Consider the following 23,145-nt stretch of genomic DNA (forward strand, 5'->3'; position numbering starts at 1 on the left):
AGCACATTTGGGGTCAGGCTGGTAAATCTAGAAAAAGTATAGGTATTTACCTATGGATATAACAGTGGTAAATTACTTGAATGAAAACTACAATATTAGTGTTCAGATATTTACAGATTAGGGTTTGGATAAACATCAGCAGCAGGAGCAATATATATTTCTCATATTGAATGTAGTACTGTTAAAGGCTCTCTAATGACATCTTAATATTTGCAACAGAACTCATGGCAATATGATATGGATGGAAAATATAATATTAAAAATGTAGTTACATGCTCTAAATTATCATAATTGTGCATCTTAAAAAGTGGGAAGTCAGATGATATATTGTATGTCATTTTACAGATATTGTACAGAATAAATCCATTAGATAAAAATATTATATTTTAATGGGTACCATAGGAGTTGAGGGGAATAAGATGGTGGATGAAATCAATAACATTAAGCCAAACTGAAGCAAAGGAAAGCTGTTATAAGTACATGGTTAAAAGAAAGACATCTTTATAATATAATTTTATGATAAAGAGGGGAGTGAAAGGAGAAAATATGGACTCAGAAGAGATGATATAATTATTTTGAGGTTATAGCCACGCCATATATCATTGTTTGCACATGGTAGGATATAGTGAGACAAATGAGATCATCTATTGTGGGGTGTCAGAAACAGGGTAGAATACACCGTGAGGTATAAAGTAATAAACCAGTTCAACTTGTGGAAGAACTTAAAGGATTAAAATGTAATTATCAATTAAAGATTTATTTCATAGTGCACAGGAACAATGAAGAATACCCAATATTATGAAGTTATTACATTTAATCTAAAAGATACACATTTGATATACAGAATGTAAGGGATTTATTCAATTAATTAATGTTTTTGGTGAGGAGCTAGTAGTATTTTTTCTTTCCATCCTCCTAAGTATTCTCACTCCATCCCAGTTGGTGGCGGAAATGCACCAAAAGCTGAAGAAGAAGAAGAGGAAGAGGAAGAGGAGGCTGGTGTAAAGTTTCGTTCAGGCAGCAGAGGGCAGCAGATCTCACAGCGAGCGGTTGTCGCAAAAACTTCTCACCGTTGCTAAGCAACACAGACAGCGAGCGCACAAGCGTTTGCTTTGCTTGCTGAAGGAGCTAACCGCACTTTTGTGAGAATATCATCGACACAGTCTATGCTCAGATAAAGGTAAGTTATCATCTATTTTCTAACGCCTTTATGTAACGTAACCTGATTGTTGGGTTGACAGACGTGTGTTAGAAAACAAAACGAAAAATCTAAGAAAACAACAAGTTGTGTTGCTACATCGCAGCTGTTAGCCCTCCAACAGGATAATAGAGACTACATAAGATATAACCCTGTAATCTATTGCTTTCCAAATACATAGACATTAACCAAAAATGCTCATTGTGTAACAAAGATGATGAATCCATTTTGCATATTTTTTATGAATGTGATGATGTACGTAATTTCTGGTTGATGTTATCTAATCACCTTGGTTTTCTTGATAATTCTTACACTTTTACAAAAAGAGATTTTTTCTTTTACACACAAGTATTGAATTTGTTACCAATTGTTTTATACTTGTATCCAAACATTACATTCACAAACAGAAATTCAAAAAAGAAAAACCTATATTTGAAATGTTTCTCATTGAATTTAAGTCCCTCTTATCCACGCTTCAAAGAATTAACAACAAGAAAAACATGATGCTTCTTTCTTTCTTTCCATGATGAACTCTTTGCTACTCAAACTTGATATGAACTGACTTATTGATACCACCTCCTTTGCCTCCCCCTTCCTCGTATGTTCCTGTGACAAATTTAATATTGTATTCATATGTATGTATAATAAGTGTTCATTAATAATAAAAAACAAACATTGCAGCTAGCCAGTCAGTGATCATTTATGTCAGTGTTGTTGTGGTGCTTGTTTCCTCAAAGATTTATCAGGTTTTATTACTTTGTTTCTGGAACATTATTCCTAACTTTAATATATGTCTGCTCCGTTCATGCCAGGATGGCAAGTCAGAGACCGTCCTCCGGAAGACCCGTGAACCTCGGGACTTCAGGACCTGGATCTGGAAGACCTCCAACAGCCAGCCGACCTCCACAAACATCCATCAGACTCAGCACTGGCGTAAGAAATCTAATAATCGGACAAATAGCAAACCTTTCATTTTCTGATGATTGCCGGTAAAGTGATCAGTCAGACAGACAATAACTGCTTTAGTCTGTTAGTCTCTGTGGATAAAAATGATGATTGCAATAAAAGTTTTCTGTTTGATTCCAAGGGAACAAAATATTGATAAAATAATATATTTATTTATATTTGATTTATAATTCAACTTTAATTATATAGCACTTTTCATAATTGTTCATTGTTCCAAAGCATTCTCACACGAAATAGAAACGACAGAAAAGCAAAGAACAACAAAAGCATTGCAGTTTTTAAATACAATGGCTTACATGAAGATACAGAGTTATTAAAATGGATGCATCTGAATCAAAGTGACTGACAGACCAATGTTGCCTGTGTGCATAGAATCAAGGAATCTACTAACTTTGAACCTCAGATCAGTATTGGGTATAAGACAGGGTTCCCACGGGTCCTTGAAATCCTTGAAAGTTTGTGAATCTGGGGAAAATTCAAGGCCCTTGTAAGTTTTTGAAAATGTACATACATATATACAGGTAATGGAAAGTGCTTAAATCTATTTTATGCAAGAAGTTTTCTTAAAAACAATCCATATCATTCCCTGTGTAGTGTAGGATAATATCATATAAATTCTAGACTTTTAAGCACACATGCTAAACTGTTCACTTTAAATGCTTATATCTTCTGTATGCGAATGTGGATTCATGCCAAAATGCTTTTTTGCATAGTTGGGTTTGACACATGAAAACGTCTCTGGTTGCATACGTATGTCAGGGAACGAGACGCTGCGTCTCTCTTGTCATACTTCCTGCGTCCCTGTAACGGCGTCTTTGGCAATATTTCAGATAGCGATATACTTCCTGGCACCTGCTTTACCCTGTCTTTGTCGTTAAGCCTCACCATTGGTTGAATTTGATATACATATTCAGACACACTTACCCCTGGAAGTGTCCCCAAAGTGTCACCGCAGTGACGCAGCGCGAGTTCCCTCGAAAGGGAACTGTAACAATGTCTCTTTAAAGGTAACATGATGTAACCTTGCTCTGACTTGAAATGTGTCCCCACATTTAGTCCTTGAATTTGAGGGTATTGGACCTGGAACGTTCTTGAAAGGTCCTTGAATTTGAAGTTAACTAAAGTGTAGGAACCCTGATAAGACAATCTGAATAATTAGATTTGTATGTTAAGTCAAATTCCCTCGCCATATTATTCTCACAATTCATTGTGAGAATTTATTACCCAAGATTGTAATCACAAATGGCACTTGCTTTCTTAAAGGGACAGTAAGTAGGATTCAAACAAATAGTGCTATCTAGTACCTCACTTTTCCAAATGCATGTTGCAACTACGGTAGCCGTTACGTAATCGCTGATCTCCTTGTCCGTTTCAGCTGGTTCACATGTTATAAATGAAAATTTAGATTCACGTTTCCTTTTTTTTTTTGGAACGCCCCTAAAAATTCGGAAACACTTTGGAATACAGTGTTTACCAAATGCTTGAATATAAAATCATGCACAAGACTATATCTTATTGGTAAAGATACAAATAAATGTGTTTGTTACAGATGGTACCGGGCACCGGGAGACCTGGAACCCGAAGTGGACCCCTGGCTGCTGGTGTTTTATCAGCCCAGATTAAAGTGGCTGATCGTCCTGTGACTCAGCAGGGTCTCAGTGGCATGAAGACAGCAATGAGAGGTGCACATCATGTCTCCTCTGTTCTCCTTCAGAAATACATAACGACTTTGATTGTGTAGTTTGTTTAGTGTGTTGTGATTCGACAGCAGCTTAGCTGGCGACTGAAGTATTCCTGTGGGCAGAGGTCAGTCAAAAAACTGACGTCATTAAAGCAGGAAGAAGAGGACTGTAGTCCAAACCGTCCGTTCACTGTAGGCTTTGAAAGACGAATTCTGTTAAAGAAAATATATCACCTGGCAGTGAACTTTGAGTTTTATCATTTTACAATAATTATTTATGCTATAACAGCAACATTAAACACTAACCAGGGTTTGAAAAATGGCATCAGTAAGAATGTGACCTTTAAACCAATACCGAAACCAAATATTTGGCTGCTTATGTGCCTGATAACCGATATGCTGAACTGATTTTTATTTACTGTTATACTTTTGTTTTTGACACAATTACTCCAACATTACTGAACTGAACAAACTCTTATAATAATAACAATCACTGCCTCTTTACATACAATATAATAAATAGAGGCGTCTGAAAGAGTGAAGAATAATATAAATTTAATGAATAATATCAGTGAAATAATACATTGTAAGGAAAGTAACAAACAAAACATCTTATATGTCATTGAATTTCTTAACTGTTTTTTATGTCAGAATAATTCATATTTTGTTGTTATAGTTTATGAAATGGCTTTTGACATTGCTGTTTATCTATAATTATACTCACGCATTAACTTTATCAAACTGGTAATAAATAATGAATTAATATCCACAGACATTTATTTAGATGTTTTAGCAAAATAATGTTTATCTAGTAAATGTTAATATAACTTAGGGTAAAAGATAGCTACATGTGGTGGCTGTGCTTCAGCCTTTAAATGAACAGCAATATGATGGTGATCTTATGAGGCTACTAATAAGCATAAATAACACAAGAACAAATTTAATTCAGCATTTTTAATTCCACCAAGCATTCATTCATGGCTGTTTCATTCATGTAAAGTTGCGCTGTTATTGGAACAGGATTTAATAGATCAGTTTATGTTACTCTGTGAGTTTGTCTCTATTTCTTAGCCAAGCTGCATTTACAACAACACATCTCATCTGTGCATTAATGTCTGTTATGTTAAATAAGTTGATTAATTAAAGCAAAGTAAATATACTCAAAGTCCTTTTAATGAAGTCACGTCACTCCACAGTCATATTTGCTGTGCATGCTGCTGCTGTTGTTGTTGTTAGCTCCTCTCCCTAAGGCTGGGTACACACCAAAAGATAATCGGGCTGATTTTGGGCTGATTTCCCCCCTTCCGACAATCCTAGATATGTCCCGAGTATCGCTATGGTTCTACAGATTATTTTATCAGATTGTCCCTTCGTGTGAGGTGTGTTAAGAGTGTCCGAACCTGCTCGGAAGAACGTCGGAGCCGCGCCGATCGCGAATCGTAAATATTCAACATGTTGAATATTTACGATCAGAAATCCTGATGTGTGTGGGGAATCCCGAGGACAAACGCGACCACGCTATTGAGATTATCACGTGAAACGAAACCATATCCAATCAGAAAGCGAGATGAGGGAAGACGGAAGCAGTCATGGTGCAGCACAAAGGCCGCTTCTCAATCCGTAGGTCGCATTTCCAGGCTGTATATACGTCATCAAGACTGTCTTATTTCAGAATATATAAAATTGGCTATTATTCGTTGTTCATTGTATATTGTTTTAATAAACTTATGACTTGTGAATGTAATGCTCAGTTAACTTGAATAAACCAGGTTTCATGACGTATGCAGCCTGCATATGCGACCTCAGCAGGCTACAGCCTTCGGATTGAGAAACAGCCAAAGTGAAGTTGATGTGGACAGTAGAGATGGAGGATCAGCTTGTTGATTTGTGGCAACAGTACGAATGTTTATACAACGTGTCTTGTAAAAATGATTCCAAGCACTATCATTGAAACGTCTTCCTGCATATCGTCCGCCATGCTTGTTTTGAAGTCTTGCGAGATTTTGTGGGATTTCCTGTGTTCACAGTCGAGACTCTGATTAAAAATCTGTTTGTGTGTGGTGTGCTGTCTTTAACACATAATGGCACACCACACACTATAGGAGCAAAACGGATAAATCTAGGATTTTTTATCCTCAAGTTTGTGGTCCATCATATTTTTAAAATCTTATAAGATGTAAAAAATCTTTTGGTGTGTACCCAGCCTTAGATGCTGAAGAAATGTCGTCCAGCTTGCAATTCTCACAACGGTCACAAGATGGCGGCGTCCATCTCATCAGCGCTCGGCTGGTGCCGGCACTGGTCCCAGGCCTTAGTTAATGTCAATACAGTTATTCATGTTAATTCATGGTGCATTCATTAATGTTAACAGTTACAACACCTGGCTTTATAAATGTATTAATAAATGCCAAAATTAACATGAACTAAGATAAGTACATGCATTAATTAATTGTTAACAAATACAACCTTGTGTTACCCATAAATGTAAATGATGTAAAGTCTGCACACTGACTGTTTTTTTTTCACTGATAAAGGACCTCAGAGACAGATCCTGGATAAATCATATTACCTTGGTTTACTACGGTAAAGACTTAATATATCACGTTTATTAACTAAGTGTTAATAAGTCCTCGGATAATAAACGTTTTCTTTGTTTGTCACAGGAGTAAAGTTAATGAATTGTCAACAGAGTCCAGCAAATTACAGAAGGACATTGACACCTTTAATCAGGAGAATTCAGTTTATCTTTCTTATGAGAAAAGGTAAATTACTTAAACAATCTATGCTGAGATCACATTATATTATTCACAAAATAATGCCTTGTAAATATTTCAGTGCATCTGAAATAATCTGCAATAATTTGATCTTTCTTCACGTTTGATAACCTCAATATTCAAGATGCAAAGATGTTGCTGGCCTGCTGTTTTTTTGATAGATTAATGATATGCTACACCTTAGATTTGGTGTGATTTAATGTATAAATAGTTTAACCATAAAGATGATTTAGTTCCTATTAGTTGAAATAGGTGATCCCAGGAGAGCGTTTTTTAAGGGGTCCTTTTATGCCCTGTTATAAAATTGTGATGATGTTTTGGGGGTCTAATTGAACAGGTTTTCATGATTGAATGCTGAATAAAAATGTCCCAGGAGCATAGACCGCAAAAAAATATGGACGTAGTGTCCGTGACGTCACCCGTTGGTTTGTGAAGATCGCTTTTGAAGCTTAAAGTAGGCGTTGCCTGCCTCGCCATCTTGGCCGCGCGTCCCCGCGAATTACTTGCGGAAAACCGAAAATGGGTAAAGAGGCGGGACAAGCGCTAGTGACAGCAGTGTCTGTTCAACCGGCACTCAGGCGGCCACGCCCTTAATTATGCAGAAGTTTAAGGCTTAATATAATCTAAACGGGTGAGTTACAAAAAAAATTCACCCCCCTCACAGTTGTCATGACGGGCAAAATTAGCTATATAGGCCAAAAACACTTTTTGTACCAGGCTGTAAACATATTATTTTCTACTGTAAAGTTGGCCATTTTTAACATGGGAGTCTATGGGAATTGACTCCCTTTTGGAGCCAGCCTCAAGCGGCCAGTGGATGAATTGCAGTTTAAGTCACTTCTGTGTTGGCTTCATTAGAGAGATCGGAAGGTTGCCCCTCGCCCAGGAGCTAATAAAGGTTTGACCTGTTGGTCACTGATGCGGCAGCGTAAGACAATCACGCTAATGAATCTGAACTGATTCATTACACATTTCTTTACTGGCTTTGTATGCAGTAAAGTGATGTTAAATAAAATGTAGTGTTTAATGATATGTAAAATATGATCCTCTATTCGGACAGTTTCAACATGTCCCCCACGATGTCTGTGATTTTATGTACCGATTCGGACAGGATTAAAATTCTCAGGCTATTCCAGAGATGGGAGTGTCTGTTTCATGCGTTTGGGCGTTGCAAAAGAGCACGTGCTCTGGATAGGTGTGTTGGTAATATTTGATATTTTGCAATGTAAAATTATTACAGAACATGTAATTTAAAAATTAAATTTTAACAAGTAGCCTATGTGTTTTATATACTGTAACTGGCTGCATACAATAAACCCAAAGAAATGAAAAATCACGATTAATAACAATTTATTATCTTTATTAATTAACATTACCATTCTGGACTTGAACAAAATAAGGTTGAGTTTATCTTATACTGATATTACAGTGGCCGGTCTTAACAGCGTGTGATGTTCGGCTCATTTTGATTTAATTATTTTATTTGGCCGAATGGAAAAAAACATCCATATCTGAAAAAAATGGGACTCAGGCAGTACAATATACACATGTTAGTAAGACCTTACAGCAGATCATGTTGGCCAAAACACGAAAAGAACCGCATTTTCAAAAGATATTGCTTTCAAACACATGTGTATCCGGACAGGATTAAATTTCTCAGAGGACCTCTGACTTTGGTGAAAAACAGTAGGTAAATTGCTCTAGAATTCTTACGGAGGTCGTGTGAGAAAAACACAGACATGGCCGATTTGGAAGGGACTGAAAAGCACGATTTTCTCAGAAGTCCGCCTGTAAAAACGAATCCTGTCTGAATAGGGCTTATTTTTGTTTGTTTATCTCTTAATCACATTAGAATGTAACAATTTATCTTATATTTCTAAACTTTATTCATTCAACAGAGCAGAAGGTCTTGCCGGAGAAATAAAAGACTTTCAGGGACAGCTGGCCGATTACAACATGGTACATAATCACAAATATTTTAGCAAGATATCTTCAAAATGAATGAATCTTTGTCCTTCAGAAGTTTCAAGGATCAAATTATCATGAGCCACGGCATCTGTTTTTGTCATTATGGTTGTTATCATAATTAAAGTAATCATTGTCTGTCACATTACCAGCTGGTCGACAAGCTGAACACAAACACTGAGATGGATGAAGTGGTAAATGACATCATCATGGTGAGAGTCATCTAAACTCATTGGCCTGGTTTCACAGACAATACTTAGTTAAAGCCAGGACTAGGCCTTTGTTAAATTAAGATGTTTTAAGATCTGTCAGTGCCAGTTATGTTTTGTTGAAACAGCTCAAACATGTGTCTTTTGAGGGGCATGTGCTGAAACTGAAAAAGGGGCACCCCATTCCAAATAAATATCTTCTCAAAAGTTTTATATCTATTCACTCTTAAAGACGGAATGCAAAATGTTTAGAAAAACTCTTTGGAAAAGGGAGTCGGGCCGATTACCAAAACACACTTGTAGCCAATCAGCAGTAAGGGGCGTGTCTACTAACCGTCATCCTTGCCTGGGTTGCGTATGTGTGGGGCGGGTTTATCAAAAGAAGGTCCAGATTCTATTGGGGTAGGGGCGTGTTTGTTTAGGTGATTTCAAATATCAACATTGGCTTTCAAACATGGTGCACTCTGCCTTTAATGAAAGTTATATAAATATAGTCAGGGTTTCAGGGCTTCTTTAAGTAAGCAATAAGGTACGAGAGGCTGTGCTGTGTCGTGGGTGAGTAGCGGCTGAAGGGCGTTGTTGTTCGCGGAGTGCCTGCAACCCCTTCGGCCGTTGCTTGTTCACGGTGCAGCGCTTGCCTCGAGTACCTTATTGCTTTTATAAAACGGTTACCAGACAATATTAAAGTAAAAAAAATATCAGTGCAACTTTCATGAAGTTAAATCAATAAAAAGCATGCCTTCCGCTAGAAAAAATAGTCCCTGACCATGAACAAAAATGTGTTCCAATATGTAATATGCGTGAAAGCTCAAATAAAAACAACAAACCGATACGTGTGGTTGCTAAGGGTGTTGCTAAGGACGCAACAGAAATCTTCTGTGAACCATGTGCTTGAAGATAACTTTGCTCTGATCCACTGGGATGTCCCTCTCTTATTTAGTGAGCAAGTATGCATATTAACATTGTAAACATTAACCATACTGTGTGACCATATAGCTATAATATGATTAAATGTTAATGAATTAAGTGTATCAGCAGATAGCTATCATAAATCAAAGAAGAAATTTCTTAAAAATATATTTAAACGTTACCTAGCTGACGACGAGGATCACTCCCTCTCTCTCCGCTGCCGGTTCGGTCTCAGGCCTCAAAATCATAAAATATGAGCCGTTATAGACATACTAGTGTTTCTTTCGTAAAGAGAAATATGGTACTCAAACAACAATATATTTATTTACAGTTGCAAGACGTTCAGCACTCCGCTATGAAACTTCAGTTCGCTGCACGTAGGGGGCGGAGTTAAGAGGTTTGACTGACAGTTTAAGGTGGATCAAAAAGTTTTTTTAATACCTTTAATTGGCTAAATATATTTGTAAAACAGACAGACAGATGTATATGTAGCATTGATTTGATGAAAATAAATCAAACACCTCAAAATAAAAAGGTTGAGCCCTACCTGTGCACGTGCCTGGCCTTGTCTGTGAAACCAGGCGTTAATACATTAAATGTGTCTTATTATTATGTTCTTGCTCATTGTATTTTCGCTGGTCTCATTAGCTAAAAGCTCAGAATGATCGAGAGGCTGAAGGTATGGACGTCATATTCACGGAGAGAAGACAGTAAGTGAAGGTGTTTTGTTAAAAGTTAGTCTTTTGGGTACTTCACTCTTTGTAGTTCCCGTGAAATACACAAGTGGGGTCATTATGATGTTTTTAAACTCTATATTCAGAATGGACAAAATTCAAATTTCTCTGCATTTTTAAACAAGATTAGGGACTTTCATTACAGGTCTAAGGTTATTGATGCCCATCTTGCCAAGCTGTTTTCAAGGTTTCAACTGTGAGCTTAGTTGTGTGTTAACTAAATTAAGTTAAAATCTAGGAATAAAGTTTGGTGCTAACTGTTAAAAACTATATAGGACACCGCTGTTTACATTACACATGAGAAAAATGTAATTTTGTAAGTAATTGAGAGATTATATCTCAGTAAGTAAAATACATTTCCAGAAATATTTGGCATTCTTGTTGTGGCCCTCCTGATAGGTGTTAATCACAGCAATGGCCCCTATAGCCTAACAAACACATTAAAGTGATAAACATTCAAATGTTCAAGCAGCATTGCCTGTTCGCAACTCCGTGTATACGCTGATAGCTCTCTCTGTTCATAAGGAAAGAAGATATGATCCGAGCTGTGGAAAACAACATAGTCCAAGAGAAACAAGCAGCAGAAGACATTATTCAAAAGATGTCTACTGATAAACAGGCCAAGTATGCTGAAATGAAAGCCACAAATGAAGAGCTACTGCAGGTTTGTTATCTCACTCCACCCCAAAAATACACACAAGAGTGTTCTGACTATATCAAGTCATGATGATTATATTTGGCCCTGAATCAAAATCAGAGGAATAGTTCTGCAAAAAAGTCAAACCCATAAAGCTGCTATTCTGTTCCATGAAGAACGAGGAAAAGGAAATTTTTTGCTAAATCTTTACATAAAAATGGCTCATCAGGCTGTCTTGCTGTATTCTCTTTTCTCCATGACTTTGTGAAAGGAACAACAGACTTTTATCTTTGATGCATCTCAAATCTAATTTCACAGCTGTGGCCCAGGGTTAGAAATCATGAGAGTTACTATGAGAGTAAAATAATGACATTTGCTGGCCCAGAGCTAGAACATAAGGAGAATTATCAATGTGAGTCTGTTCCTCATTACTTGATCTCATAAAACTTGTTACATGCAGTTTAGTTCAAATAATTAACACTGTGTATGTAGGAAGGTGCTGATGTGTTTCAACACTGAGGCATTAAATTAAATCCTTTGGGGGATTCCATGAATCCCTGCTAAATCACTGACATGCGCACCTACCGTCTCCTCTCATCTGTATCCAGGAGCTGGATGCTCGGCAAGAGGAACTGGATGCTTTGATTAGCAGGAAGGAGACGTTTGAGACGGTACGTGGACACAAACATACCACAGTGTGTCTTAACACAATCACATGTGTGTCGACATCTTGATCAGCATAGCCTAATTAAGTGACTTTTGGTACGAAATAATCATTATTTTAACACGAAATAATTTTTGACTAAAGTGTAAAAGCTTGCTAAATGAGCCTAGTTTTACGGTACATTTACACAAAGCGTTAACGCTTCTCATTTACTTTGTTTGGGTGACATCATTACACCACGTGTAAACGCACCGGCATGCAGACTGTCTTTCTGTAGATCATGGCACTTTTATTGGCAGGGGTTGTGATTTTAAATGCATGATTGTGAATGAGTAGTTGTGTGGTTTTTGGTTCCTGAGCACATATGTCTGTGAAAGATGATATTATGAATAACTGCTGCACTTACTGCTTTAAAGTTAAAACCAAAGATTGCAGAGATTGACACACTCAAACATGCATGTGCGGGCGCAGGATTTGCTTCACTCACAGGTCAAACAGGAAGCAGTCATGCTGCACGAGAAGTTGTTGGAGCTGGAGAACCGCAGAGAAGCCATGATGGCCGAAGACAGGACCATGGGCTCCCCTCAAGAGGAGAGAGAACGCCTTTTTAAACAAGTCTCTTGTCTTTTACCCTAAACAATGCACTATTAAGATTTCATGGTATCCATTCTATTCAGAGTTGTGCATGTTTTCTTCAGGTAAAAGAAAACAACCAGGAAATAGCCAGCATGGAACGCCAGTATGTATTTAATTTCAAGTTTCTTTAGTCTTTCCTCGCCAGAATTAAAAAAATTAATGTTATCAGCCAGCACCATCATTTTTTATGATTTTCACAAAAGTTTAATGCCTTAAAGAATTTTTTTCTACTTAAAATAAACATACAAATAAATAAAATAAAATAAAAATCTAATTTTTAGCAAAAAGCAGAGATAATTGAATTTTTGTAAAGGACTTTTGTTAGAGATTAGATTCAGAATGATGATCAAAACATACACAGAGTATTTACTCCTTTACTGACGAGATAACTCGTCAATGGCGGGCAAAGAGTTAATAATGAAGTCAAGTTAATATTGAAGTTCCTAACAATTTTTTTATCATCATTTATGATGTTTGTCCATTCAGGACTCGAACAGAGTCTTACATCAGTGGCTGTCAATATCTGGACTTGGTGGACAAAAATGGCAGTGTTTTTTTAACATACTGTAAGGTTCAGTCGCCACCTGTTTACTGTAAACCAAACAATCATTTTGGTTAAGATGAACAATACTAGGCCAGTGACTGATGAATGTCTATCATTACGCTTTTGTGTTCTGTTATTCCTTCAGTCATTATATTGCAGTAACGGTGGACTTGATAATAATAAACTTGATTTTCTATAGCACAAGTTTGAAAAGAAAGAGAAAATATTTACAAAAAGAGCAAAATACACAATCAAAACCAACTTATCCAAACACATTTGCACAATCAGAAATAATCACATAAAAGCTGATTAAAAGAAGTAACAGAGAGTTAGAACAGAAGTGAGTGTTAAAGTCATTTGTGTTCAAACTGTACATTATATTTGTCATATAGTAAATGAATAAGAGAAAGAGAAGTGGATGATGCACAGATAGCACATTCCCACTCACTGTTGTGTAGACACAGATGTTTGCATTTGTGTTTCTTTGAAGTTCTTCAAGTGATTTTAGTGTCATATTGGCCTGTTACTAATATTTGTTAATTAATGTTATAAAGATGTAAAGTTATCAGACTACACACTGAAGTTAAATATCTGCTGTTTTTTCAGATTAACAGATGTTCGGGAAAAAATCAGTCATCTTACTGAAGAGATGCGGCAACTCAATGCTGACATGGAGGATCATCAAGGTGCTGCGTTTAGACTGAATGAAACCATGTGAACAATATGATTCAATGTTTCAAACAAAGAGATAACAACAGAAACGACAAACACCTTTGGCTGGAATGCCTATAGGGATGTGTCGATCGGTAATCGGTCTGAAACTGCATGTAGATTTATTTTTTCTACATTTATTTAAAGTTATATAATGTAGTTGATATAACATTGATTTTTTGTAACCACATTATTACAGATGAACTTAAGCTAGTAGAGGAAATGATTTTTGATGAAAGTCATTTGGTAACAGTGTTGTCTTATTGTGAGAATCTGTGTGAATTTTTAAAACTTTCAAGCTGCTGAAAATATTGCAGAGTTTGTGAATATGATAAATGAAGCAATCACATAATCCTGGAGGTACTAAGCTACGATAAAATGACAGACGACAGTAATGAAGTTTCTCATCATCTACGCAGGGGAACGAACACAGAAGTACAGAGAGCTTCAGAAGAAAGAGGAAGAAATTGACTGTGAGTCTGTTTGCACTGCAAAATTGTATACATTGAATACACAACCTGGGTTGTTTGTCCATGATGATTATTTTAAATCATGTGTGTTCTTACAGTGTATCTAAATACATTTGAAGAGAACACATCCCTTGAGCTCCAGCACATCAGAGACGCACAGAGCAGCATTGTGGCTTTACTTGAACACTCAAGCAGGGTAAAACTCATGCTCTTATATGAACCCTGGAGGTTAGTTATAAAAGGTTAACATGAGGCTGTTTGTCCTCAGAACATCAATCGTCTGCAGCAGCTATCTGCAGTCACCGCACAAGAGCTCAAGTCCATGCAGGATGATCTAAGCTTCAAAGAGACCGAAATGCAAAAGTCTCAGAGCACAGCCAAAGGCCTTTCCTCAGGTTAGTCTCTCTCTCTCTCTCTCTCTAGTTGTTAAGGTATAAGTTAGGTATTAGCTATTAGAAAGGCATTAGCTGTTTCCCAGTTTTGCTGCCTTTATGATACTCCTCAACATTCTTCAATGATTTCCATCTTATCTCCCTAGAGTCAGGTAGAAACGCGCCACACACAACTTCCTGTCAATCGCTCATTGTTCGTCTGCTTGTTGATCTTGCATTATTTCACTTTTATAGTCCACTCTTATTGTTAATGATACAACATTAATAAACATCCATTTATCTGTATAATGACTGCTGTGTGTGTGCACGCCATGAAAGGACCCTTGAAGAAGGAAACGGTCCAGAAAGCTTAGAAGTGCTGACAGGGCTTTTTAACTGCTACATACACAGTCTCTCTCCAAACACTGATCTGGGCATGCAGCCTATCAGGAGGAAGCAGCCCTCTTTCACTTCCTTCCTGCTCTATTTCCACCTCCTGCCACCCCATTAAAAAAGGCCACACGCCCCATCACATGGATGTGCGGGTCCCTGTGTGCATATACAAAGAATTAAGCAATACTCTTCCTAGTTTTTTGTCAAGTGAGGCAACACGGGCACTTCAGTACGACTTCGCATTGATTATAAAATCCTGGTACTTGTTTTTAAGGCCTTGCACAATCTAGCCCCTGTGTATCTGTCCAGCTTGGTGAAATTTTACGTCCCTTCTAGATCTCTTAGATCTGAAAATCAATATCTACTGTGTACTACCAGGACAAAATATAAACATCGAGGTGATAGAGCTTTTTCGCGAGCAGGCCCTAAATTATGGAATGACCTTCCCTATGCTATTAGATCAGCCAAATCTTTGTACTCTTTTAAGGCTGCGCTAAAACAACATCTTTGAAATTCAAATGGAGAGCATTTTTAAATGGGTTTATTTTAAATGTTTTGTGTATGTGAGTAGGATATGTCTAAACTTGTCTTGTATTTCCTGTTCTAAATGTTTTGTGTTTTGAGTGGTGATTTGTAAAGCACTTTGGGCAACGTGAGTTGTATTAACAGTGCTATATAAATAAATAAACATAAACAAATAAATAAATAAACGCAAACATCAGTGTCAGTGTGTAAACATCAGACAATACATAGGTTAGGTTAGAACAATTTTGTTACCCAGAAGGCTCATTGCACACTGTAATGTGTAAACTAACTAGCAGATCATGACCTCTGTATGTATGGAAAGGCCACGTCGCTCGCATACCTGGAGAGCAAACGTTTGTGCGCGTTAACAAAAACACTGAAACTTGATCTCATCGTTGGGTTTTTGCTCACTGCTGTTGGTTTGCACCTTGTTTAGGGATGATGTTAATCAAAACTCAAATCTGCGTTTGCAGTGACACCTGTAGGATAAACTGATGCTCAACACAGTCCAGTCAAAGAAAGCTGCAGACACGTTCCCTTGTTTATATCTGTCAGGACTCTGCCTTGAAGTCTTGTTATATTTGTCTTTTGTTATGGTGGCAGAGTTCTGGCAGTCCCAGGCCTTGTGTGGAGGTTTCCTGCCTTGTTTTTTGTGTGGCATGTGCCTCCGGTGTCTTGTCTTCTGACCCCGCCCCCTCGTTCTCCTGCTTATTAGTAATCATTGGTTTTCTCCCATCACCTGTTCCCGCTCGTTATCTTGTTTGGTTTCTCCTATTTAATGTCAGTGTTTATTTAGTTCTGTCCAGGTTCATTGTGTTCTGTTCCTCGTGTCCGTGCATGTTCTAGTCTAGTTACCAAGTCAAGTTTTAGTGTTACCTGTCAGAGTTATATGTTTCATGTTGTGTACCCCCTCGTGGGTTTTTATTTTTTGTAAAATAAAGTGTTCTCTGTTTTCCCCCGACATCGTGTGCATTTGGGTTCATCTGTTCTACAAATCCTCACAATATCCTGCATCTTGATGCTCTTGTGTTTTTTTTTTTTTTTTTATAAATTTTATTCAAATTAATTGATAAAATTGTTCATTGTTACAAAGCAGCTTTACATGGAATAAAAACAATACAAGTTCAAGAAAATCAAGAAATATCAAAAGGATGGCATAGATTATAATGGAGTTACATGCACTGTAAAAAGGACTTGCTGGCTCAACCTATAAAGTAAACTACCAGGCTGCCCAAAAACCTCAACCTGACCCAAAAACACCAGCAAGCACATAGATACGTCCAAGACAAATTGACCCAAAGCCTTAAAGCAACCAGACAACCCACCTCCGCTTGCTAAACCAACAAATCCTCTCTCACTGTGTGAAGGAAATCTAATTTATTTCCTAACAAAATCATGTAAGGACGGCCGGGGTAATGCTAATATAAAGTAGTGAAATCTCTAAGAATGTAAATGGGCAAACGAAACGAAAGCATTATTAACGTCATGTGCCAAAAAGGCCCAAAGTTAAGCTAATGTCAGCAGTCTCCCAGTAAGCAAGCCAACCGGGTGACAGCAGTTACGTGAGAAAAATAACCCTTGTGAAAAAACAGGCTTAGCCGCAAGGACCAGTTCTGGCTAAAAGCAAGCTTTAGAATGTGAATTGTTATAGTAGTTGCAAATGATAAATCGCATGTGAATGTCATGCGCATCTCGTCGGTAAAGCCGGTTCCTTGATTAGTGGTAAATCAGCTGCTTTCAGATGGAGCAGCATTTACTACAAAAAGCCGTAGTTCACTGACAACCGGGGCAATTTCACCTGCGATATGTCCCTTACGAAAATTAACCATGGTTTTACTACAGTTAAAACCAAAAACCATGGTTAGTGTAGTAAAACCATGGTTTTGCTGATAGTAATTAATACACCTAAAAGCCATGGTTACTACACTTTTACCACAATAAAACCATGGTTAATTTTCGTAAGGGGTATGCAATATGGCCCAGCTTGTCAGTGAACTACGGCTTTGTGTAGTAAATGCTGTTCCATCTGAAAGCAGCTGATGGCGATTTACTACTAATCAAGGAACCGGCTTTACCCACGAGATGCTCATGACTATCTCATGCGATTTATCGTGCAGCCCTAGTATAGACACTGTTTTAGCTATAAGTCACACTGCTGTTACAGAACAGAGAATAAATACCGTATTTTCAAGCTTAGCAGAGCTGCAAATGCACGTAGGGAGCAGTCAGTTGTCATCATGTGTATTGTGTGACACATTGTAAGTGTGTTAATGATTGTTTTTGGTCTGTTTGTCCTCAGAGAGTGAACGTCTACAGCAGGACCTGCTGAAGGTGGAGCAGTTAGAAGGAAAAGTCACGACGGAGCTCCAGTCTCTAACAGATCAACTCAAACTAATGTCACATGAGTTGAACACGTACAGAGATTTAGATGCTCTTAAAGCTGCCGGGGAGGACAGGAAGAAGGTATCAAATGCACCGTTTAATAATGAATATATAAATAAAGTAAAAATGTAAAGTCAATTTCACAGTGGTTGCTACTGTTATGGGCAGGAGCGTAATGTATGATATAAAAAATGATATGCAAGAGGAGAGCAAGCAGCTTTTTTGTTTCTTGCACAAATGGTTGAAAAGTTATAATCATTTAAAGTGGAGGTGCTATAGAGTTGATCCTAGAAACTACAAAGTTGGTAAAATTATTATTCAGGACCATCCCAAGCACTAAATTTCATCATTTTCCTACTTATGGTTCACAGGGCTGCCATATATATAGTAAAGAATATAAAAAATGATATGATCAAATAAATGATATAATCGGATTAATGATAAATGAAGTAATGTAAATGAAATAAGAGACCAATGTATGTCTCTACCCCGGGATCTACCTTCCTTTGTATTTCATTTCCAGCTCTGCTACCTTTGAATGTAGGTGTTTGCATCATCGCTTGTGGTTCTGTTTTTGCTTTTAGAGACTGCAGGATGATCGAGTTGCGCTTATTCAGATGAAGGACACCTTTAAGAAGAAGATACACAGCATGAATGAAGAGTTTGAATGCTTTAGGAGTCAATTACAAGAGCATGAGACTCATGTAGAGCTGAGAAATACAGAAACAACATTCAGTTTCAGACATACTGCACATCACAGTCTCTGTAGCTGTGTAACACTCGGTTAAATATTAATTCAGTATTCATTTGATTATTGTCTTATTCAGAATAGGGTGAATAATTCGATCACTGGTGTCCATGTCAAGTAGTCAATGACTAAATCCTGCTGAAATCAGTGAGCTTATTCATTTCATTTTAAAGTGCACCCATTACATTGCTAAAACATCGTTATTTTGTGTGTATTTACAATGTGTATAATACAATGTGTTTGCGTTGTCTATGGTTCAAAAAACACGTTGTTTTCCACATACCGTACGTTTTTGTTTAGCTCCAGATATCCCTGCTTTCCTCAAACGCTCTGATTTTGTACAAAACTCATCGATTTGAAAAGCTCTGTATCCCTGATTGGCCAGGTAATCTGTACATTGTGATTGGTCTGAATACCTCTGACATCAGCCAAAAATGTGATGCTCCTTACCATGTTTGAAAGATTCGCTCACAATGCAATGCTATGCAAACATGACACAAAAAGAGGCAATAGATTTGTCAAACGTTACCTCAACATGGATGTTCCCAGTGTGTCTGTTAGTTTTCAGATGTGTTACTAATGTCCAACGTTTGTGTGTGTGTTTGTGTGTGTGTTTATTATGTAGCTGATCAACATGGAAAGAAAGTGGCAACATTATGAGCAGAACAACTATGTTATGAAAGATTGTATCCTTTGTTCATCATTACTGCCTGGATGCTTGAATGTCGATTTGACCTAAACAAAAATTTTACGCATTTGTGGCTCTCTAAAGATCCCTAACTCTGATCTCCAGTCATTGCATCAAAAGCCATCGAGAGCGATTACCGCCCAGTGGTGAAGAACATCAACAAACAGCTGGCCGAATATAATAAGATATTGACAGATACCCTGCAGGGCACTAGAAACTGACTCTTTCTGTCTACATGCACTGCACTCATACTCGCTTCCTTTTCAATCCATTCTAGAGTATAAGACCACAATCGGTGATGATTTTTGTGCTGAATTGACGGTTTTGTGCTAACTTATGCTCATTTGTCATCTAATACACTAATTATTAAACCAACTGATTAAATCTAAATAATGTCTGTGTGTAATTCTAGTGATTATTTTTGTAAAAGATTTTTATTTACCTGTTAGTCTTAGGGATGGGCACAAGTACCACTAGATCAGCGTTACTGTATGATGTCACAATGTCATATTCTGTAACTTTTAGGTGGATCTCTTGACAGAAATGCAATAAAATCTACATATCTATATTATTAGTGGTGTACAAAGACCTTACAAAATCAATTGTATTGCTTTTATTACCTTAGAATGAGCCGTTTTTTTCTTCATACACAGCGGGTCTCCTTACATGGAAGTTGCCGTATGTTTAGTAGCCCTAAATGGACAAACTGCTCTACAGACCCAATTTTGTCACTACTTGTCTCCACATCACGCCACATCTTTAAAAATCAAGTGTACAGACTCGTTTGGTGGTGCTCGGATGTGACACTGGATGTGGCTCCTGTCGTGCCACAGAGCCCACTAACCTTAAATTACACAACCTGGGATGTGTGCGCCAACCTTCAAGCTAATCTAAGCACGCCAAGACCCTTAAATATGCCTGAAATAATAGTATACTTTGACGCGATGCCATGGCAACAGAGTTTGAGATATAAAAAATCCGTTCACAATTTAGCAAGTCCAATGTCTCGGCATTATGTTCACTAAGTCTGGTGAAAATCGCATGAATTCCATAGAAGTATTTAGAAGTTTACTGCGTACAACTGTAAGCCTGAAATATGCCTGAAAATAAAATTAAAGTTTGACGCAGTGCCATGGCAACAGCATTCAAGATATGAAAAATCTGTTTACAATTTAGCATCTACAATATCTCAGCATAATTGTGGCCAAGTCTGGTCAATATCCACCTATATGACTGACACACTTTCTGCCGCCTGTTGGTGGCGCTATGTCTAAGACTTACATAAGGCACATTGATGCAATAAATATTTTATTGTCTTTGATATAAGACACTTCCTGTTTCTCTCTTGCGTTACTTAGTTACTTTTCATGGAAAGTAATACTTGCGTTACTTTTAAGTTACTTTTGTGTTTCTTTTTCTTACTTGGTTGAGGTTTGATCTATTTCAGACCTTGCAGGTGTTTATTATGACTATTATGAAAATTGCATTTTCCATCACAAAAATGTCAAGCTCTGGTCTGCCATCTCAGTTTCTGACTCAAACTGTTCCTGCTCAGTCGCGCAATCCGCGCATGCATAGAGTGCATAATTCTACCTGACTACGTTCAGTTTAATTCAGTACATTATTTTTTAGCAAATTATTTAAACTGAAAAGTAACTCGCATTACTTTTTAAAAAAAGTAATTCAAATATTAATGTGTAAATTTATAAAGCAATGTGTGACTTTACTCGTTACTTCAGAAAAGTCATATTATTATGTAATGCACATTACTTATAATGCATTACCCAACACTGCTGGTGGGTGTATCTTCTCAGCGCTTTTTTCCTGGTGTTGAAGATGAACTGTGTTGAAGATGTGCGCGACTGTTGCCTATGGTAACAAATTTGTTTTTTTTATTAATTTTTTATTTTATATAAAAGTTAGAAAAGTCAGAATACGGATCTACATCTATCTTTAATTAGTTAAAATAGCAGGCTGATGAACTAAAACATTTTCACATTCATTGAAATTTCAATTTTGTGTCATGAGGTTTATTATCTGCCCTTCTAACAAAACAACTATTTATTCATTCTTGATTCCATTAGGGGCTGCATAATATTGTTTCTGATTTGTGTGGTCCAAACATTTCCAGTAACACCAGAGTGTTGTAAAGTCCAAAAGTCAAAATGTATTGAATAAAGATGGATGTTATAATTTCCAAACTTCACAACATGTTTTAATCTAACAAAATATTCTGTTTCAATCCATATTTGTTGGCATTTAGACTTAAAGTAGATTTTTACTGTGGTGAAAAACTTTGGTCTGCCGCTTGCTAGGTGCAAATTGAGAAAAGCAATTGAGGCATGCACTTTTGTGTAGTAGCTCTTAAACAATTATATCACAAAAATCTATACCATATTATGCATGCTCAAATTAACCCATGTTTTCAGAAAATGTGACCATAGAAGCTTTTAATGTAAATATGACATGACAAAAATGACATTTACTGCTGTCTGGTATGAACAGTCAGAATGACGGCTGTTGGCAGTTCTAGTAGTAGAATTCCGGTAGTTATAGTGTTGACTCTTTTCCCGCCATTGACGGCAATCCGTATTTCTGCTATTATCCATCAGATGACGCTCTTACCCAACTTATAAAACCCGGTATTCTCTTAGAGCAAACACTTCAAACTCTGGGTATTTTTTGATGATTGCTCTGAATCTGATCTTAATCAAAAGTCATTCACTAAAACACAATTATCTCTGCTTTTTGCTCCAAATTTTGTATTTTTGAAGAAACCGTTCCATATCTGAGAGGTGATAAAAGAATGAACATTTTTTTTGTTTGAATGCATAGGTTTTGTTCTTTAATTTGTTATCATGTGTAATATATTTAAAGAGCCACACAGATTGAACCAAAAAGTGCACGATTAATAAAGTTATTGGCTTCTAAAGTAGGGATTCGACCCTGAATCGCTGAAACGAGTTGTCATATGGATTGAATCTCCTTCCTGACTATATCCACATAATACCAACACTTTGCATAATAATTTCTGCCTACAGCCTTGCCCGTGAGAGATAAAAACTATGACCTGCCCACAGAGAGTTCAGCTAGTTAGTGTGTAAACATAATATCACGCTGTGTTTTTAGCTTGTGGTGTTTTCACTAAAAAAGGATGAAGATATATGAAGAATCTGTGGTTAAATTAGATTAACCTGTGTTATTAAATTAGATTACTTTTTCAAGGAAGGATATACTAAACATTTGGCTGTGAAGAATAAGTGTTTAAAAATACTTTTTCACGGAGGGATTTACTAGACGTTAGGCATGAAAGATGGTTCAGTAGCCATTTTATTTGGAACAACATGCGTCTTCTAACTACAACCTGTAAGTATGATTATAGCTTCATACTTGCTTAAATGAGTGTAAAAATGTTAATGTCTGTCGTCGTTTTTATAACCTAGACTAATGATGAATGATGTGTAATGATGTTGTTTTTAAACTTTTAATATACTGTCAGAGAGCCACGTTAGCAAGCGGCTAACGCATGCTCACTTACGGTTTTGCCATGACCCGGTTAACTTACATAAATGCTTAAATGAGTGTAAAATGTTAGTTTCTGTCATTGTTTTTATTGCTTGGACTAATGATGAATGATGTGTACTGTTGTCGATAATATCTTCTTAGTAAATCATGTTAGCACTAGGTCAATACATGTTGCACTATTGTTGGTCTGTGCCACTGATCTGTGGTCTGTGCGGAGACTAGATAGCCGAGCCGGACAAACGTAACTTTTTTAACCGTCAGACAAGAATGAGATCCAAGCGGATCGAACAATTTAACACGACAAAGCTAATGAAATAATGGCAAAAGTCTTAGTGCTGCTTATTAATGTTGTCAATTCTTTGTGCTCTAGTTGGCTGGGTTTAAAAGCGTGGTGTTATGGAAACGGCATGGTCAC

At 37.1% G+C, this 23,145-nt stretch overlaps 1 protein-coding gene across 2 annotated transcripts; it reads left to right on the forward strand.

Annotated features, from left to right (window-relative positions):
- Nucleotides 1-1,021: 1,021 nt before the first annotated feature.
- ift74 (intraflagellar transport 74) lies at nt 1,022-19,598 on the forward strand. 2 transcript variants are annotated; one of them, XM_073860430.1, is made up of 20 exons: nt 1,022-1,180; nt 2,011-2,131; nt 3,714-3,846; nt 6,380-6,428; nt 6,509-6,607; nt 8,518-8,578; nt 8,737-8,796; nt 10,351-10,412; nt 10,962-11,100; nt 11,682-11,744; nt 12,209-12,352; nt 12,436-12,476; nt 13,524-13,603; nt 14,048-14,101; nt 14,197-14,294; nt 14,367-14,493; nt 17,687-17,850; nt 18,354-18,477; nt 19,141-19,203; nt 19,311-19,598. In XM_073860430.1, the coding sequence occupies exons 2-20, from the start codon at nt 2,012-2,014 to the stop codon at nt 19,424-19,426; spliced, it is 1,797 nt and encodes a 598-aa protein (XP_073716531.1). In that variant the 5' UTR covers nt 1,022-1,180; nt 2,011; the 3' UTR covers nt 19,427-19,598. The 2 variants fall into 2 exon arrangements, with proteins under 2 accessions (XP_073716531.1, XP_073716532.1); XM_073860431.1 differs by having other exon boundaries at nt 1,022-1,177; nt 2,009-2,131.
- Nucleotides 19,599-23,145: the final 3,547 nt, after the last annotated feature.

The sequence above is a fragment of the Misgurnus anguillicaudatus genome, chromosome 22, assembly GCF_027580225.2.
Source record: "Misgurnus anguillicaudatus chromosome 22, ASM2758022v2, whole genome shotgun sequence".
In the NCBI taxonomy this organism is placed as follows: domain Eukaryota; kingdom Metazoa; phylum Chordata; class Actinopteri; order Cypriniformes; family Cobitidae; genus Misgurnus; species Misgurnus anguillicaudatus.

Bases quoted from the DNA above. Each gene is read 5' to 3' on its own strand.
- ift74 (XM_073860430.1), top strand. From the start codon at position 2,012: ATGGCAAGTCAGAGACCGTCCTCCGGAAGACCCGTGAACCTCGGGACT. The intron at 12,477-13,523 runs GTATGTATTTAA...CTGTTTTTTCAG, and splicing joins ATAGCCAGCATGGAACGCCA to ATTAACAGATGTTCGGGAAA. The intron at 14,494-17,686 runs GTTAGTCTCTCT...GTTTGTCCTCAG, and splicing joins AGCCAAAGGCCTTTCCTCAG to AGAGTGAACGTCTACAGCAG.